The sequence below is a fragment of the Schistocerca serialis genome, chromosome 6, assembly GCF_023864345.2.
Source record: "Schistocerca serialis cubense isolate TAMUIC-IGC-003099 chromosome 6, iqSchSeri2.2, whole genome shotgun sequence".
Lineage (NCBI taxonomy): Eukaryota > Metazoa > Arthropoda > Insecta > Orthoptera > Acrididae > Schistocerca > Schistocerca serialis.
The window spans coordinates 560847157-560866693 of record NC_064643.1 but is presented as its reverse complement, the minus strand read 5'-3'; the positions used below and the strand labels follow the sequence as shown (position 1 = coordinate 560866693).

At 40.5% G+C, this 19537-nt stretch overlaps 1 protein-coding gene across 5 annotated transcripts in view; it reads right to left on the bottom strand.

Annotated features, from left to right (window-relative positions):
* The window catches only part of LOC126485127 (probable phosphorylase b kinase regulatory subunit beta), a 188420-nt gene that overhangs the window by 47299 nt on the left and 121584 nt on the right, over window positions 1–19537 (bottom strand). For all 5 annotated transcript variants that reach the window (XM_050108765.1, XM_050108766.1, XM_050108767.1 and 2 more), the window contains one exon: window positions 14862–15004. In XM_050108765.1, coding sequence (XP_049964722.1) covers window positions 14862–15004 — 143 coding nt within the window. The remainder of the gene's footprint in view (window positions 1–14861; window positions 15005–19537) is intronic.

Here is a 19537-nt window from a genome sequence, read left to right as displayed (position 1 = left end):
GAGATAAAACCGAATGATCAAATTACAGTTGTATGTCAATTTTAAGTACTGCTTACAAAATCTATCCATCTGCCATTAAAAGGAAACTTCAGCCAATAGCAGAAACATTTTTACGAGAAGATTAATGCAACTTCCATAAAGATATGTCCTGTTCAGATGCAACTTTTGGTATAAAACAATTGATAGAATAGAGATGAGATTTCTACAAATCACTATTTCTACTCTTCCTGGACTATGAGAAGGTCTTTGATAAGGTAGGTAGGATGAAATTACGGCAAATACTCATTGACTGTAATGTACCCTAAATTTGTTGAATGCCATTAAATCACTATACAATAATGCTAAAATTAGTATAAATGAAGAGTTATTGACTGTGAACCAGGGACAAAAAGGGGGGGGGGGGGTGACCTCTCACCAGTCCTTATTGTTACACATATCAACAAAGTTCTAGACAAATGTAATTCTAAAAACCCAAGGAAATGTCAGAGAAGGAACAAGTTTATTAACACTGTTTTATTTTCAGAAGGCTAAATTCTTCTAACAGGCAGTTTAAGCATTTACAAGAAAATGTTTTTAACTGAATAACATTTTACAAAGTTATGAAATGGTTGTATCTGTAAATAAATCAAAAATAATGTCAATGGAAAGGAAACACATACAAACAGTATGTGCTGAGTACATGGATTAAGGAAGGAAAATACCCACCATGGTTTAATAGCAGAATTCAGAAAATGCTGAAAAGCAGAGATTGTTGCTCTCTCAGGTCAGAAGAGAACATGGAAATGTCAACAGGCAAAAGTAAGTAGAAATTAATGCATCTATAAAAAGATTGATATGTGAAGCATACAACAATCTCCACCATCCAACCTTAGCAAAGGTCTTTCAAAGAAACTAAGAAAATTCTGGTCCTCTGTAAAATCGCTAGGTCGGTCAAAGGCTTCTATCCTATCACTCACTGACTTATCTGATATGTTAATAGAAGGTAGTAAAACAAAAACTGAAGAGGGGGAGGGAGGGACGGACATAGAAGTAGGTGTCCCTTGCATTGAGAAGCAACTGAAAGAGTTGAAAACAAGTAAGTCTCCAGCTCCAAATGGAATTGTTTTCTGACTATTGGTGGGCTTGTTACTGGAAGTTACAGAATCAAGTTCATTTTGGCTCTGCTACAATCGACTTTCTTGGTTGCACATGATGGCATAACATGCTTAATAAGATGCACTGTTTCCATTTGAAGACTCTGTTGGTCTTTGTCACTGTGGTTCGTATGTTGATTGCAGAGATCACTTGGGGCCCAAAGAGATGCTTTTTCGCATTGAAACTGGTAGCACGTTTTGAATAAACAACATGTGATTTACAGTTCAGCTGTTGGTTTCAGTTTTAATTATTGAAGTACTTCAAGTCCAGCTCGTGTCCCATTGTCCTCAATGAATTACCAGAGAATCCAGTTTGGTTTACAGAGAGTACTCCACAGCACTGACCCCTTACCTAGCTTGCATTTATCATGAATCTCTCACCAGAATAAAATCTCTAGTGACTGGAAAAAAGTGCAGGTGACTCCTGCATATAATAAGAATAAATGATTGAACCCCCAAAATTACAGACCTGTAACCTTGACATTCGTATGCTGCAGAACTCTAGAACATAATCTGACTGAACACAATAAATTTCCTTGAAAAGGGCAGTTGCTACATCCCGTATAGCTGAAGCGCCATCACAGAAAAGCACAACAAAAACGCTGTCAGAGAGTTAGTTTTTGGCCAACAAGGCCTTCATTGGAGATAGGCAACAGACACGAACACACACAAACACACACACACACACACACACACACACACACACACACACACACACACACACACACACACACACACATGAGCAGGATATGGGTGGGGGACAGTAAAGTGCTGCTTGTTGGAGCATACAGGGGCAAGGTGGAGAGAGGGTATGGCAGCTAGGTGCAGCCGGAACATTAGAGGGAGGACAGGATGGGGGGCCGGGGATTAGCAGGAAAAGAGAGAAGTAAAAAGACTGTGGGTGAATTGATGGAATAGAAGGTGGTGTAGTGCTGGAATGGGAACAAGGTTGTGATTACATGGGTAAGGATAACTAATGATGGTTGGGGCCAGGAGAGTTACGGGAACATAGGATATATTGCAGAGAGAGTTCTCACCTGCGCAATTAGAAAACCTGGTGTTGGTGGGAGGGATCCAGATGGCACAAGCTGTAAAGCAGTTATTGTAATGAAGAAAGTCAAGTTGGGCAGCATGCTCAGCAATGAGGTGGTCCATCTGTTTATTGACAACAGTTCGTTGGTGCTTTTTGGTAGTCATGCCCAAGTAGAATGCAGCACAGTGATTGCAGTTTAGCTTGTAGATCACATGACTGGATTGACAGGTAGCCTTGCCTTTGATGGGGTTGGTGATGCTTGTGAATGGACAGTGGTGGTGGGAGAATGTATAAGACAGGTCTTGCACCTAGGTCTATTACAGGGTATGAGCCATGGGTCAAGTGTTTGGGAGCAGGAGCTGTGTAGGGATGGCGGAGGATATTGTGTAGGTTCGGTGGATGGCAGAATACTACTGTGGGAGGGGTGAGAAGGATAATGGGTGGGACATTCTCCATTTCAGGTCACGACGTGAGGTAGTCAAAACCCTGGTGGAGAATGTGGTTCAGTTGCTCCAGTGCTGGGTATCCCTGAGTCAAAAGGGGAATGCTCTTCTGTGGTCCAATGGTGTGACTTTGGGAGGTGGTGGATGACTGGAGAGGTATAAGGCATGGGAGATCTGTTTTTGTAGAATTTTGTACACGGTTGGGAAGGTAATTATTGTCTGTGAAGGCCTCAGTGAGAGCCTTGGTATATTCCAAGAGGGACTGCTTGTCATAATGGATGCAGCAGCTATGATTGGCTAGGCTGTATGGATGGGACTTCTTGGTATGAATGGATGGCAGTTGTCGGAGTGGAGGTATTGCTGATGGTTTGTAGGTTTGATATGGATGGGGATACTGATGTAACCATCTTCAAGGTGGGGCCAACATTGAGGAAGGTGGTTTGTTCGTTTGAGTATTACCAGGTGAAGCAAATGAGGGAGAAGGTGTTGAGGTTCTTGAGGAATGTGAATTGGGTGCCCTCACCCTCAACCCAGATCTTGAAGATGTCGTCAATGAATCAGAATCAGGTGAGGGGTTTGGGATTCTGGGCATTTAGGAAGGAGTCTTCTAGATGGCCCATGAACGGGTTGGCATAGGACAGTTCCATGTGAATGCCCACCGCCATACCCCAGATTTGTTTGTAGGTAATGCCTTCAAAGGAGAAGTAATTGTGGGTGAGGATATAGTTGGTGATGGCAATTAGGAAGGAGGTTGTAGGTCTGGAATCCATCGGGAATTAGGAAAGATAGTGTTCAATAGACTGGCAATAGCAAGGGAAGCGTTTCTGAAGAAGAGAAACTTGTTAACATCGAGTATAGATTTAAGTGTCAGGAAGTCGTTTCTGAAAGTATTTGTATGGAGTGTAGCCTTGTATGGAAGTGAAACATGGACGATAAATAGTTTGGACAAGAAGAGAATAGAAGCTTTTGAAATGTGGTGCTACAGAAGAATGCTGAAGATTAGATGCGTAGATCACATAACTAATGAGGAGGTATTGAATAGAATTGGCAAGAAGAGGAGTTTATGGCACAACTTGACAAGAAGAAGGGACCGGTTGGTAGGACATGTTCTGAGGCACCAAGGGATCACAATTTTAGCGTGGAGGGTAAAAATCGTAGAGGGAGACCAAGAGATGAATACACTAAACAGATTCAGAAAGATGTAGGTTGCAGTAAGTACTGGGAGATGAAGAAGCTTGCACAGGATAGAGTAGCATGAAGAGCTGCATCAAACCAGTCTCAGAACTGAAGACCACAACAACAACAGTGTTAAACAGTGGTAATGTCATGGGCACCATGTGTTAAAGGAGCAGGAACTGCAGAGTGTCAATGGATGAAATCGCTGGTGGCTTTTATAATGGAGGGCAGGTTGTCAGTAATAGGCTGAAGGTGTTGGTCTATGACAGCATAGATTCTCTCAGTGGGGGCTCAGTAACTGGCCACAATGGGGCATCCTGGGTGGTTGAGTTTATGGACTTTATAGGAAACATGTAGAAGATATGAGTGTGGGGAGTGGTAGGAGTGAGGAGAGAAATGGACTCCAGGGAGAGGTTCTGGGATGAGCCTAAGGACTTAAGAAGAGACTGGAGATCCTGTTGGATTTCTGAAATGGGGTCAATGTGGTAGGGTTTGTAGGTGGATGAGTCTGGCAGTGAGTGGAGTCCTTCCGCCAGCTAATCTTCACAGTTCAAAACAACAGTGGTAGAGCCTTTGTCACCAGGTAGGGTTATAAGGTCCGGATCAGCTCTTAGGTGGTTGATTGCTGTTTGTACCATGGATGTAAGGTTAGTTTGCATGTTGAGGGATTTTGGGAATGATGATGAGGCAAGGTTCAAGATTATAAATTCTGGAAGGTTAGCAGGGCATGATTTGGGGGCAGTGGGGGTGGATCACAGTTGGATGGAGCAGTGAAATGAGTCAAGGAGGGTTCAACATTGGTCTCTGATTGAGTCTGATTGGTAGGGTTGGCGACAAAAAGTTTTTCTATTGTAGGGACAGGAAGAAGGAGAGAAGGTATCTACCAAGTTCCATATGACTGAATTTGGGAGTGGGGCAAAAGGTGAGGCCTTTGGAAAGCACTGATATTTCTGCAGAGCTAAGGCTTTTGGAGGAAAGGTTCACGACTGTGTTTCAGGTCTGTTTGAGTTCTGGATTCCATATGGTGGTGGGAAGGAGCTTTAGTAGTGAGGTAAGTGTAGTAGGTCTGTGGGGCAGGGTTTGTTAGCTATGAGGGGATGTGGGGGAGGTTTGGAGGATGTTGTAGAGGTGATGGATAGTGGCAGTCCAACAACAACCTCCAAGCCTCCCACATATCCCCTCATAGCTGGATTTAGAAAGAACCGCTTATGCAAAACTCAACTTGTTATTTCACATGATATCCCACAAACCATGAATAAAGCACAACAGGTACATCACATATTTGCAGATTTCTGGAAATTACACAGTGCCCCACTGTAGACTGCTACTGAAGGTCTGAGATTCAAAATAGGTTCCCACATATCCTTTCTTTCAGGAGTGCTAGTCCTGCAAGTTTCGCAGGAGAGCTTCTGTAAAGTTTGGAAGGTAGGAGACGAGATACTGGCAGAAGTAAAGCTGTGAGTACCAGGCGTGAGTCGTGCTTCGGTAGCTCAGATGGTAGAGCACTTGCCCGCGAAAGGCAAAGGTCCCGAGTTCGAGTCTCGGTCGGGCACACAGTTTTAATCCGCCAGGAAGTTTCATATCAGCGCATACTCTGCTGCAGAGTGAAAATCTCATTCTGGAAACATCCCCCAGGCTGTGGCTAAGCTAGTCTCCACAATATCCTTTCTTTCAGGAGTGCTAGTTCTGCAAGTTTCGCAGGAGAGCTTCTGTAAAGTTTGGAAGGTAGGAGACGAGATACTGGCAGAAGTAAAGCTGTGAGTACCGGGCGTGAGTCGTGCTTCGGTAGCTCAGATGGTAGAGCACTTACCCGCGAAAGGCAGAGGTCCTGAGTTCGAGTCTCGGTCGGGCACACAGTTTTAATCTGCCAGGAAGTTTCAGGTTCCCACATATTTGAGTGGCTTGAAGACTTTTTAAGTAATAGTTCCAATTATGTTGCCCTCGACAGCGAGTGTTCATGATGGACAAGTGTAACATCAGGAGTGCACAGGGGGAAGCATGATACACACACACACACACACACACACACACACACACACACACACACACACTCTCTCTCTCTCTCTCTCTCTCTCTCTCTCTCTCTCTCTGGGCCAAGCAGCTGTCTGTAACTGTTTGCTGTAGCATATGGGAAAGTATCACTGTTGAGTGACAGTAGAAGGATGCAGCATGACATAGACAGAATTTTTATCTGGTGTGTTGAACGGCAGCTTGCTCTAAATGTAGAGAAATGTAAGTTGATGCAGATGAGTAGCAAAAACAGTCCTGTAATGTTAGAATACTGTATGTCTGAAGTGCACCTTTTTAAAGTCAACTAGATTACATATCTAGGCATAACATTGCAAAGCGATATGAAGTGGAATGAGTATGTAGGACAGTACTAGTGAAGGCACATTGTCAACTTCACTTTTTTGGGAGAATTTTAGGAACATGTAGCTTGTATACAAAGGAGACCAAATATACGACGCTTGTGCAGCTGATTCTTGAGTACTGCTTGAATGTCTGGGATCTTCACCAGGTTGGATTAAAGAATGACATTGATGCAGTTCCAAAAAGCACTGCTACATATATAGATGCTATGTGAACTCAAATGGGAAACCCTGAGGGAAGGATGAGGTACTTTACATGAAATGCTGTTGAGAAAATTCTGATAACAAGCATTTTCTGCTGAGTGGAGAATGAGTCTATTTTGCATAAGGACCACGAAGACAAGATAAAAGAAATTAGGGCTTGTATGGAGGCATACAGATAGTCATTTTCTCCACTTCATTTGCGAGAGGAACAGGAAAGAAATTGACTACTAGTGGTACATGGTATCCTCTGCCATAAACGTAGTGGCTTGTAAAGTATTTATGTAGATGTGGATGTAGAAGAAAAAAATAGTATTAAACAATAAAATAATAAAACAGGTCAATTTTCAATAGCTTGAGACAAAAATATCAATTAACAAAACTAATTGAGATGTGGTTCAAAGTGTACAGAAAAATAATACTACAAAAGGTTGTATAAGGTGGCATCTTGGTAGAACTATGAGGAAAGAGGTAACACTAAGACTATACAATGTGATAAATAAGTCTGCTCTTATCTATGATAACGAAAACTCATCCTAAGGAAATGAGATTAAAGAAGCATTAAAGCAGCTGAGATGAGGTTTCTGAGGTCACTTCTTGGCCTAGTGCTAGGAGACAGAATGCAGAGTGAAGGTATAAGGAGAACAATCTCCAGTTGTGAAATGATCCAAGAAAAGTTGTGCCTTACTACAGTTTGTCTACCAAGCAATTCTAAGACAAAATAAATGGCATTCCAGTCAAGGGAGCTCGTGCTGTTCCAATGATATCCTTAAACTGTAACTACATTCGGTGTAAATATATGTTCAAAACTCTTTATGTAAATGGTCAGCATTTACATATATTACTTTTGTAACCCTTGGAATAGATTTTAGATAACAGTAAGTTAGTGTGCATACGATACGCAACCTTTGAAGTTACATTAAGTGTATTACTTGCCTTGATGCTTTATTTACGTTAACAGTCTGTGACAAAAAGTGCTATGCCAAATCTATATGTCTACAGTTTCTTTTTGTCATTTAATCAGTCTTTGAGATACCAGAAATAAACACCTACCATGCTGTGCACACTTTTGGATCTTTACTTGAGCTCTGCTTTTGAACTACAACTGTGATGCTGCTGCTATGTAAAATCACTTGGTTTGATATCTGGGATTTTCTGGTCTGTGCTTTGGTAAAGGGTTCTACAGCTAGATGCTAAATTGGCAGTGAGTATATAAGAAATGGCAGACCTTCCATGGATCAGTATTAGTAGCACATAAATTCCTCACATTTCAAGTGTTGACTCATATTCTGTGTGTTTTGGGAGTAACGAAAGAGGTAGTTTGTGAACTACTTCTGTCATGGTAAGTCTGGACCAACAATTGTATTGAATGGCAAAATGCTGGTGCAGGTTGTCTGACAGAATTACAAACAAAGACTGACTCCCTATGATGCAAGTTAAAATAAGTATGGAATGTCAGAATGCAAACACAACAGCCAGTACAGCCTGTTTTCAAGTTGGCGCCACCACAGTTTCAAACATATAAACATGAAAAGGAAGATCCGTCGGCATATCTACAATGACCCTACCAGCACATAATGATTTTCCAGGTACACAACCCAAAGTGACAGTGTTCTTGTTCTTTTTTCCCCCTTGCTTGGCAGAATCTGAACTAATTCATTTTCACTACAAGTTGGAATCTCTCATGAACCCTGAAACTTTTCCATCTGATTGCATGTCAAAAATGTTGGAAGACTATTACAGTTACCAACGTCATATAATTCAAAGAGGCTTCAATCCCACCAGTCTCAGGAGAATTCAGTCAAGAAAACTAACCAATTATAAGACAGGATTTCTGGCCAGTACTTACCTTAAGTAGGTGGAATGTGTAGTACTGCTGATATATACGTACAAAAGTTAAAGTGACACACTAGATGTAACATCCTAGCTTTCAGAACTAATAGTTCCTTCCTCAGGAAGATGAGCAGGGTAGGTAGGGGAGGATAAAAAGAATTGACAGGTAACTCAGATCCCAGGATTGTAGGGACCCACCTTTAATGAGGAAAAGGGTCCAGCAGTTCTGTCTCATAATTTATTCGTTTTCTCTATATCAGGAGAAACTATGGAGACAGTAAAATGCTGATTCTGTTATTAGGGAGATACTCAATGTCATACTCCTGATAAATGTGTCCAGTAAAAAGCATTAAAATGTATAATATGGCATAGTAAATGGGATTTGAGTAAACCCACAAACAGCTGTTAAGTGATGATTTATTAACAACCAGTTTCGCTGCATTAAAGCAGCATCTTCAGTTGGTTCTACAGAGAAAGGAAAGCATTCTTGCAATCTAGCATATCCAAAAATCAGGTGCTGCCTGACATGATGATGGTAAACAGCACAGCAAAGAATGATGAGTCAACAGATAGTCTGACAATATATACTGATGAAAGAGAAAGTGCAAGAAGGAGTTGTGCGACATGAACAGAAGTTGCTAGGCATGTTTCTACTTCTGAAAGATGATACCTATTCAGATTTCACACCAGTCACATAATAGTGGCGCTAAGTGATGTTAGTCAAGAATGTCTTTAAGGTGAAAAGACAACATAGTTAACACCTCACTGACTTTGAACTAGGCCATGTTATAGACATCACACACTAGCACTTAAGTTGTATGGTGACCTGCACCAGTTTAGTATACAACTGACCGCCTCCAGTGCTTTACTCTTGCGACAACAAACTACAGGGTTTGCCTTTATTAATGGGGTCATCTATTATCTGATGTTCATTTTCGGTTTTTAGTAGTTTTTGTGCCTCATCCCTTGCACTATTCGCCCAGTGCTCTGCTGGTTATTACTTGTTGTTGACAACTTCCCCTCTCCTAGTGATTGGATTCTGTGACTGCAAATGTTGGGAGTGTCACTGTGTGCTTATCTATTTGACACTATTTTTAGTAGTTTTATTTAGGTTATGTGGGCTGGTGAAACATGTCACTTGACAGCTCGCGTGTGGTTGGCTACACTGCGGTAGTGAGGTTGCAATAGCTGCCACCGCACACGCCCGCAACTCTGAAATACATTTTGTAAACGAAAGCTACGATCAACGTTTATACGTTAAGTGCAACAAAGTACATTTTTATAACAATGGAGAGAACAATGACGGAGACTCAGCGTTTGATAGTATATGAAACCGGGAAATAAAAACAACCGAAATTAATGACAATATCTGTGAAAAGTCGTTCAAATTGTTACTGTAATAGCTGTACGTAAAACGTCGTATACTAATGTAAACCTAAGCATACCAAACAACAAGCTATCTACACTCATACAAAGAAATAAAGCAAAACATGCATAGCCTACCCGACTGCAGAGACAAAGAATTAATTCTGTGTACATTTAAACTCGCCAATTTATGATGTCAACGGCACAATACCGTCCAGTTCTCCTTCACTGTCATAGGAATAGGCACCAAAACTATTGTCTTCATCATCATTAAAAAAAAAGCACTCCATCTTCAGGCCACAAGTGGCCTACCGGGACCATCCGACTGCCATATAATCCTCAGAGGAGGATGCAAATAGGAGGGGGCGTGGGGTCAGCACACCGCTTTCCCGGTCATAAGATGGTATTCTTGACTGAAGCTGCTACTATTCGGTCGAGTAGCTCCTCAATTGGCATCATGAGGCTGAGTGCACCCCGAAAAATGGCAACAGCGCATGGCAGCTGGATGGTCACCCATCCAAGTGCCGGCCACGCCCCACAGCGCTTAACTTCGATGATCTCACGGGAACCGGTGTATCCACTGCGGCAAGGCCGTTGCCCATCATCATTAAGAGAAATCATTAATTGTTTGTTTTCATTTATAATGCCATCTATAATCTGTGCTTCTCTTATGAGTTTAGCAACATGGTCTACTTTTTTCCTCCATGATGTAGCGTCTACAGTAGCAAGACCTTTACGCAGCAGTCTTTCCACTTCTGTTATAGTAAAAGTCTTATTGTTACTTTTAATGTATGCCTTGACTTCACTCCAAACCAATTCGATTTGATTAAAATGGCAGTGATAATGTGGTAGCCTAATTACCAAGTGACCCTGTTCGCTTGCAATTCCATCTACAACGTATTTAGGCGTCACAGGCTTATTTTGTTTTATGAGCAAGTATAACAGCAGCTTTGTCATGCTCATGTCTGCAGCAATGTGTCTCGCCTGCAACCACTGCACCATAGTTTCCTTACGGTCACTAGTGATGGGAGTGTTATCTAAAAATCACGGAACTGTACAATGCATTGTCCAGCACAAACACTGTTGGAACACTAAACTGGAGCAACAAGTTTTTAAACCACTGTAGAAACCATGTGTGGTCCATATCCTCATGATAGTCACCTGCTTTTTAGATCAAAAAACTAAAAGTCCTTCGGACACAAAACCATTTGAACATCCTGCATGGGTCACAGTTAATCAGGATCCTCTTCCTATTGGCTGATTACCGCTAGTAATCGGAGTATCATCTGTCCAGCATTTCTCAACTGATTCTCCCACGTTGACCCAGGTTCCGTCTTACCATATGACTGAATGTGGGTCACTTCCTACAATTTTGTGTAAGAAAATGGAATGAGCTGCAACGACATGAGCGTTTTCAAGTAACAGTTTTTGTCCATCTAACTTTTTAAAATGGGAGCCCGTACTTTTTAATATCATCTTAAGTGACATTTTCCCTCCTGAGAAAAGTTCACTTTCTTTTAAAGAAATTAGCTGCTTTGTTATTGTGGAGTATTCTTTCCTTTTATAGTATCCATATACGTACTGACGAATTGCATCGGATTGGAAAGAATCAATATCTGTAAAAGGACGAGGCTGCTTTTTTTTCTTTCCCAGAGAACTTAAAAACACACTGTTTCTCCCACAGAGGCTTTCTTCCACATAGTTTACCTCGCTGTCTTGTAAGTCTTGAAGTAGCACCCCTTTCCTTATAACTGTTCTTTCACTGAGTCCTAGTGTTTTCGACGTATGCCCTAAAACTTTATCGGCAGGAATCGATGCATGCCCAAGAACAGAAACAAATTATTTTTCTTAGCTGTAAAACTCGCGTGTGCTCCATGACACAATGGATTGTCGCTTGGTGAACAACATCGTTTTGGTGACATTGTTTAACAAACAAAAACTGTAGTCGAGGCAGTAACACCACACAACACAACAGCAGGCATTTGCGCACTAACATACAATGTTTACATGGAAGACGGCAACGTGGTAGCGTTGATGCCAGAACCAGCTTTTATTTGGTGCTGTTATTGGTTGCTTTCCTCACTTGTTTGTTAGTTGTATTACCAACTCTACGGCATTTGGGGAGTGACCTTGAGGTGACAGGTTTCAGCAGCCCGGGTACGCTTCTACTGCCTGTTCTTAATATATATTACAAGAATGCTTTCTTCCTTAGTAGAACCACCTGAACATGCTGCTAATGTTAATAAATCATCACCTAACATCTGTTTGCGGGTTTATTCAAGTTCAATTTACCATGAATTTCAGCGCTGTGACTTCCCATGCCCGCATCTCGTGGTTGTGCGGTAGCGTTCTCGCTTCCCACGCCCGGGTTCCCGGGTTCGATTCCCGGCGGGGTCAGGGATTTTCTCTGCCTCGTGATGGCTGGGTGTTGTGTGCTGTCCTTAGGTTAGTTAGGTTTAAGTAGTTCTAAGTTCTAGGGGACTGATGACCATAGATGTTAAGTCCCATAGTGCTCAGAGCCATTTTTTTGACTTCCCATATTATAAAGTGGAACATGTATAAAATTTGGCCAAGGGCTACTAATTGTACAGTCTTTTTTCATATCTTTTTAGGGTATCACACACTTGATTCTTATTGTGTGAACTGTTTAGATAATATTATTGAATCTGGGAGGACTCAAGCACAGCATCCACAGCATTTATGGTAGCTGTTTGCCAGACATGTCTCCTTTGGAATCTGGTCAAATGCTGTTTCTTCAAGGGTGGTCATACTACATGAATCAGGTATTTGGGGCACACAGGAGCACATAGCAGTGATAAATCAATTGCCTTTTCCTTAGTATTCAAAGACCTGCTTTCTTAACAAAGGCAAAAGATTGCACTATGTTTATACTGCACGTGACCACAGACAAACTTCCATCATATCACCTGAAGAAAAAGGGAGCACATTTTCAATGGCTTGCTGCCGGTCAAGCAGCTTTGACCAAAGTTAGTGGTTGCCTGCAATTGGCTCCTGTACTAACAATATTTGATGTTAAGTGTCCCCTTATTCCTGTAGCGGATACTTCGTCTCTTAGTATTCGAGCAGTGCTCTTCCAAAGTGATGCCTCAGGGACATAGTGGTCTGTTATATATGCATTTAAGATGTTAACAACAGGCAGAATAAGCACTCTCAAACTGAGCAGGAGGCAATAGCAGTTCTCTATGGCATCTTTCCATCTGGCTTCTAACAAAGAACCAAAGAGAATGCTATGCTTCTTTAAAACTCAGATGCCCAATCCCATGGGGGAGATAGCCACCGAAGCAGAATTAACTAACGCTGTGCTCCTCAGTTAAGGTGGCATCAATATGTCACGATACCACCACCATCGCCATTATCACTGCAGACTTATGCAACAGCAAGACCATTTCATGATGGATCCTTTTGGTTTCTCCCTTGGCCAAACATCTGTCTGGAGGTTATTGTTCAGTAAGAGAACACACCACTGCCTTCTATCTCCACATCAGTCTCACTTCAGAATACAATTTCTCTGCCCTTTTAGCAGCCATCATCACCACTGCAGTCATCTCACACAACATCTGGTTACAACCATGTGGATTTTCTGATTATGCAGTACAGTCATTTTCCTGGGTCGTGATCCCAGGGATTTCACCCACTGCCAGAGAGGCCTAACCATTGTCCAATCACAATGAGATGCAATTGCCACCAATGGTCCACACTTCCATCATGATCTTATCTCTTCCTCCATGCTGTAACTGACACTGACACACTAGGATCACTCAGTATTAGGGGATGGTTCTATTATTCGGCAGGAACAGTACAGCACACAATGCATTGCACCTGGAGCTTGCCTCACAGTTTGGCATCATTAGCAAACCTATGCAGAGTCACATGGTCTTCCCACCTCACTTTCTTAGTCCTATATGACAAAGGAATGTGCCACTAGTTCAGGAGATAATGAAAGTGGCTCCAAAGGCCACTCTTACCTCCATTATTATGCTCCTGCCTGAATGCTTATCACACCCTGCGTATTGCTGACCATCTTGGACTTTGCTTTTGGACCGCAAATACTACCCTTGCTGCTGTGTAAGATGACTTGGGATCTGGGGTTTTCATTTCTGTGCTTCGTTAATGGAGTTTAACACTATGACCTCAGTTGCTAGTGATTGTGTAACTGGTTATCTTCAGTGGACTGGCCTGAGATACTCACTCGGTATTAGTAGTGCAAAAATGGCTGTACATTTCAGCTGGTGATTCATATTGCCTGTACCTTTTATTGAAACAAATGAGTTGATCTGACAACTATTTCAGAGAAGGGGACATATTACAGCAGCTGGGGAGAGTGGATGATAAGGAAAGAATGATTAAGGTCTAATGTTGCTTTGATGATGAGTGTGGCAAATTTTGTGGTAACGTCTTATGGGACAAAACTGCTGAGTTCATCAGTCCCTGACGACGAGAGTATTCATTACTATTGTAATCAATCCAACCTAGCATACAACAACATAAGAAATGGTAATGTTCATAACAGTATTATTGAAAGGTTTCTTGCAACTGATATCACTTCCAATTTAAAAAAAAATGCAACATATTCAGTTATATACATCTAGAGGTACTACACCAATCATACATGTTACATGTGGTGAGGAAATAATAACTAGGGTGGAAACTACAAAAATTTTAAGTGTCCATGATGATCAGTATTTATACCGGAAAAAAACACATTCTTGAACTCTTAAAACAACTAATTTCAGCCACATTTGCACTTCAAACCACTGCAAATCTTGAAGAAAGACAAATTGGTAAGTTAACATATTTTCACTCAATGATGTCCTATGGAATAATGTTCTGGGGTAATTCATCTATAGGAAGAAAACTGTCATTGCTCAACAATGTGCTGTAAGAATGATATGTGGTGCTCAGCCACAACAATCTTTTAACTCTGTTAACAGATTTAGGTATGAGATTTATCTCATTGAGTCTAGCTCTATGGAAAAGAGAAGTGCATGTTGTTCAGTACCATGTTACTACAGTTTTCACTAGGTTTTCAATGGAAGGCAGTTTTAATTTCTTTCAGCTGATACCTGCTCTTTTCTTTATAGTGTGATTACATTTTATGTCAGTGCCTGTATAGAAAGCCACTCACTTAATACCTTTAGCAGTCAGTTTTTTTTCCCATTCCCAATGATAAAAACAAAAGGACCTCATTGGAATTTCAATATTTTAATTAGCTTTAAGGCTGCATGATGCTGTGAACATTATATCATAAATAAATTTGTGGTTTTATCACATATTACTAATAAAATACCTGTTTTCCATGTACAAGTACTGTTGTAATGAAAGGACTGATGCTGTCCACTGTGTGGTGTAGTAAACTGCTGCAGTATCGCACAGTGACCCAGTACAGCAGGCTCCCGGCTTGTTGATAAAGTTTTGTTATGTGCTCCTCCACTGAAAATTGCAATAATTCACTCATTTGACTTTATGTATATGCACAGACCAGTAAAAAAGGTAAATAAAATGACTCTAGTGACTGAAACTGCCGCATCTTCAAATTTTTATTCTCACTCATTGTAAAACAAATGTTTGTACTGATATTTCATAATGAATATTAATTTCTTGAGAGCTTATTTCGGTGGCCAGTTAATGATATTCAAACATGACAAAAATAGTTAATAGTAATAGTAATAATAAGTTAACAGTAATAGTAATAGTAGTAATAATAATAATAATAATATTTGTTCAAGATCAAATAATCAACACAATCGCTGAAATAATACAGTTTCATGAAATCACACACATCATTCTTCTGAATATGTTAGGTAAGAATAACAACAATGTAGGAAAATATGGATTGCTACTTACCGTAAAGATGACATGTTAAGTTGCAGCCAGGCACAATTAAAAGACATTTACACAAAGCTTTCAGCCACAGCCTTCATCATCAAAAGAGAAACACACACCTTTCACACAAACAAGCAAGCACACCTCCTGCACACATGACTGCCAACTCCAGCAGCTTGGTCCAGAATGCAACTATCATGTGGGATGGAAGCAGCAATCTGGAGGGGGCAGGGAAGTGGATGGATTAGTAGTGTAGGGATGGGGGGAAAGAAGAACATGTCTGGTGGAGCATTCACAAACTAGAACGACAGCAGGTACAGCATCAGGAGGATATAGGGCAGGGAGGTGGGGGAAAAAGAGATGGGTGGGGAAAGATGGTGCATTGCCAGAGGGAGCAGACAAAGAGGTTGGGAGATGATAGTGGGGAGGAGATGACAAAACAGAGAGGTGGAACTATCAGGTGGAGAGTGTGCGGTCAGTATGTTACTGCAGCTTGAGACCACAATAATTATGGGACCAGAGAACGTGTTGTAAGGATAACTTCCATATGCGTAGTTCAGAAAAGCTGGTGGTGGAGGGGAGGGTCCAGATGGTTCGGATAGTGAAGCAGTCACTGAAGTCAAGTATGTTAAGTTCAGCTGTCTACCAGGATGAACAGCCAATAGCAAAGTAGACCACCCTATGGGACAACATGCAGCTGAACACAACAAGCTTGATTTCAATCACTGCTTCACTAACAGAGCTATCTGCATCCTCCCCTCCACCACATGCTTTTCTCAACTGCACTGATAGGAGTGATCCTTACAACACATTCTACATTCCCATAATTATCCTGGGTTCAACCTACAGTAACATACTGTCCCCATCCCTCAACGCAACAATTTCCAACTTCTCTGACCTATCATCTCCTCCCCATTCTTGTCTCTCATCCCCTTTGTTTGCCACCTTCTGCCAATGCACTCGACTATCTTCCCCTGCTTCTCTCCATTATTCCCCACCTCCCTGCCCCACAACTTGCTGACACTGTGTTTATTGGCATTCTAGTCCTGGCATACTCTAGCAGACAGTGTTCTTCTCTCTCTCCATCCTTACACTACTATCCCTTTCCCTTCCCCCCACACACGTGATAGTTGCATTCTGGTCTGAGCTGCTGGAGGTGGTGCTTGCTTGTAAGTATGAATGGTGTATGTTTCTCTTTTGCTGATGAAGACTGTGGCCAAAAGCTTTGTGTAAGTGTCTGTTAACTGCGCCTGTCTGAAACTTAACAAGTCATCTATAAGGTAAGTAGCAATTTATATTTTTCTGCACTGGCATATTCCTATCTGGAGTTTTCACTGTTAGGTAAGAATATTGAATTTTAGCATTTAGAAATTAGTTTTAATTTTTAAAACACATTTTACATTTGTTATAAATGAGGACAGAGTTACAATTAGTGTTTGTTTTACTCATCATCAGATTTCTTGACATCATGGAATATTATGCACCAAAAATCCTTTCAAAAACATTTCTATTTATTGTGCATGAAGAAAAAGAACTCTTTAAGAGTATTAAATGGTTTATCTGTCATAATATTTTAAGTTTTTTTTTATTTGATAGTAGGATGGGCTGAGAGATTTCTATGATCACCAGGAAGTGCAATTTTTTTTCATATAAAGCTGTTCTTTGTACTGTACGGTATTTAATTTTACTCTAGTATTACGCTGATGCAGGTCATAACTTAAGTTTGATAACATTGTTCAACCAATATCACTTTTGTAATATATATACTTTTAATAGTGAGCACACCCAATTTTGGAAACAAGTTACAATACAGTTCTTTAGGTTCGGTATCACAAAAAATAATGAACTCTGTTCCACATTATTCATAACATATTTAACTTTGCTTGTGTTGTTGCACCTCGTATTTCTACTGCATAGTAGAAAATGTAATGGATTATCTTTCAGAATATGTTTAAGATTTTTTATTGTTATTATTTGGTAGTAGGAAGGGATGAGAGATTTCTAGGCTCAACATAAAGAACATTTTCCACCCTAGAAAGCAGTTCTATTTGGTATACAGTTTTTATATTTTATTCTAGTATTCTGCTGATGCATGTCATAGCTTAAGTTTGGTTTCATTGTTTTCACAAGCAATATTGCTTTTGTAATATATACACTTTTAATGGTAAAAATATGAAATTTTGAAAGCAGGTTATGACATGATCAACTTTGGGTTTGGTGCTACAAATAATTCTGAGTTTTATTCTACAGTAGTAGCAATATGTTTACATTTGCTTCTGTTGTTGCATAGATAAAATTCGATGAGAACAGTGCAGATTTTACCACATACAAATCTTTACAATGTTTGCTGATGTCAAGAGTAACATGGACATCACTTATTGTTAGTAAAAGTGATAGGAAGTAAGAAAAATAATACAGACCAGCATAATGTCACAGTACAGAACTAACACAGAAGTACAACTTGTAAGTCTCTACTAGTTACACTATGAACACCATCAAAGTTTTTCTACATGGCACCAAAGCCCCACACTATGAAGTGCTCTTAAAACATGCTTGGTTTCCTGTGTCTAAGTGCAACTTCACCTACATCAGCCTGCTCCAAAAACTCACTAAATTTCTTTCAAAATCATTCTTATTCTAATACTTTCCTGAGGAAATGCTTTTCACAGCACTGTACTAACAGTAAAACAACGGTGCAAGTTAGTAACTTACACCATTAATACTAGCAGTCAATACTGCTTCCATGTCACATCATAATCACTAAGTCAGAGTTGGAGCTTTGAATCAAGTGTAATAACGGAATTCCAATAGCATCTGTTGTATCATGCAATTAACACACATTTGTGGAGAAGCACTTACATGACTGTTCTATCTGTGACTGTATAAAGTGTGAATCACAAATGCTAACACTTTTGTTATGTTATCCAGGGAAATGTTACATTAATAATTTGAGGATCCATTCTCTATGGAACAAAAAATATATCTAATCTAACCTTTGCTATTTTCCTCTCTTTTTCTCTTCTGCTTTCCCCTGTGTTTCACCATGTTTTTAGTAGTGATGCTGTAGATACATGGGGCCAATTCCTACCCACTTCAGGAGGCAGTTTCTTAAACGGCACTAACACTTTTACCTTAATGTGCAACTACATATACTCATGAATAGCGTTTGTGATTAACAACAAATATTAGATAATTTGAAATTGATATACACTTCCAGTACTAAGAAATGACGAGAGACATTTGAAGTTCTCTAATGCTATAGATACAGCAATAAGGAATAGTGCAGTAGGCAGTACAGTTGAAGAGGAATGGACATCTCTAAAAAGGGCCATCACAGAAGTTGGGAAGGAAAACATAGGTACAAAGAAAGTAGCTGCGAAGAAACCATGGGTAACAGAAGAAATACTTCAGTTGATTGATGAAAGGAGGAAGTACAAACATGTTCCAGGAAAATCAGGAATACAGAAATACAAGTCGCTGAGGAATGAAATAAATAGGAAGTGCAGGGAAGCTAGGACGAAATAGCTGCAGGAAAAATGTGAAGACATCGAAAAAGATATGATTGTCGGAAGGACAGACTCAGCATACAGGAAAGTCAAAACAACCATTGGTGACATTAAAAGCAACAGTGGTAACATTAACAGTGCAACGGGAATTCCACTGTTAAATGCAGAGGAGAGAGCAGATAGGTGGAAAGAATGCATTGAAAGCCTCTATGAGGGTGAAGATTTGTCTGATGTGTTAGAAGAAGAAACAGGAGTCAATTTAGAAGAGATAGGGGATCCAGTATTAGAATCGGAATTTAAAAGAGATTTGGAGGACTTACGGTCAAATAAGGCAGAAGGGATAGATAACATTCCATCAGAATTTCTAAAATCATTGGGGGAAGTGGCAACAAAACGACTTCACGTTGGTGTGTAGAATATATGAGTCTGGCGATATACCATATGACTTTCGGAAAAGCATCATCCACACAATTCCGAAGACGGCAAGAGCTGACAAGTGCGAGAATTATCGCACAATCAGCTTAACAGCTCATGCATCGAAGCTGCTTACAAGAATAATATACAGAAGAATGGAAAAGAAATTTGAGAATGCGCTAGGTGACGATCAGTTTGGCTTTAGGAAAAGTAAAGGGAC